General features: G+C 38.4%; 1 protein-coding gene across 1 annotated transcript in view; it reads right to left on the reverse strand.

Annotated features, from left to right (window-relative positions):
• Positions 1-1,018, reverse strand: part of LOC100533433 (voltage-dependent calcium channel type A subunit alpha-1) — a gene marked incomplete at its 5' end in the record, with an annotated part of 54,455 nt that overhangs the window by 30,479 nt on the left and 22,958 nt on the right. Inside the window, 1 exon segment of the mRNA XM_035973625.1 lies at positions 47-178. Within this exon segment, the coding sequence (XP_035829518.1) occupies positions 47-178 (132 nt within the window).

Raw genomic sequence — 1,018 nt, forward strand, 5'->3', positions numbered from 1 at the left:
CCCCCACCCCCATCCACAGTCCCCCCCTCCCAAATGATGTACTCACTTTCCGCCGAAGAGCTGCATGCCCAGTAGAGCAAAGATGAGGATGAAGAGGAAGAGAAGAAACAGCAGACTGAGGATGGACCTCATACTGGACAGTAACGAGATGACCAGGTTCCTCATCGACGCCCAATATCTGCACATAGACAGCACAGTCAGTGTTTGAATAACTTATACACACATACAAACTACACACAGACAGACAGACGGTAACGAGATAACCAGGTTCCTCATAGACGCCCAGTATCTGATGGTAAACAACAGTCAGTTATATACAATAGAAACAATGACAACAACAACAATAATAACAATAATAATGACAATAATAATAATAATAATAATAATAATAATAATAATAATAATAATGTAACGTGATTATTCTGTTGAATATACAGGATACAACAGACGTGTCGCGACATAAGATACATCAGGGAGCAAAAGCACAAAAAAAGTAGAGATTATACGAAATACAAGGGACATAACTCAGTATTACAAAAGAATAGAACAGTGCTCTTTCTTTCATTGAATTGCTCAAACATGAATAACGAAGACACGTTTCAATATGAGTTCTTGTGGGGAAGAGCAGGATAGCATGGACACAGATACGTCAAAGGCGCTGGAACAAAAGCTGCTTCTCGATAGTTCTTCAGACAACTGTACACGGATGACACAGAACAGAAGTACGCGTTATCTTAAACCTCAAACAAGGAGGGGCTATTTCAAGGGCAAGAACTCGGCCATCTTGGCACCAGTTTCAATTAACTAAACTTCAAACATATAACATTACATCAATGGTAGGTGACATCTGTCACTATGAAAAAAAACAACAGTATTCAGAAATATCAGGTTTAAAATTCTCAAACAAAAATTGTGTAAAATGCAAAACTTTAGATCTACACATTCTTCAAAATCATCGACAATGACGTGTCTTTGAGCATTACACACACACACACATACACACATACACACACACATG

This window comes from Aplysia californica, unplaced genomic scaffold (genome assembly GCF_000002075.1).
Source record: "Aplysia californica isolate F4 #8 unplaced genomic scaffold, AplCal3.0 scaffold01565, whole genome shotgun sequence".
NCBI lineage: Eukaryota > Metazoa > Mollusca > Gastropoda > Aplysiida > Aplysiidae > Aplysia > Aplysia californica.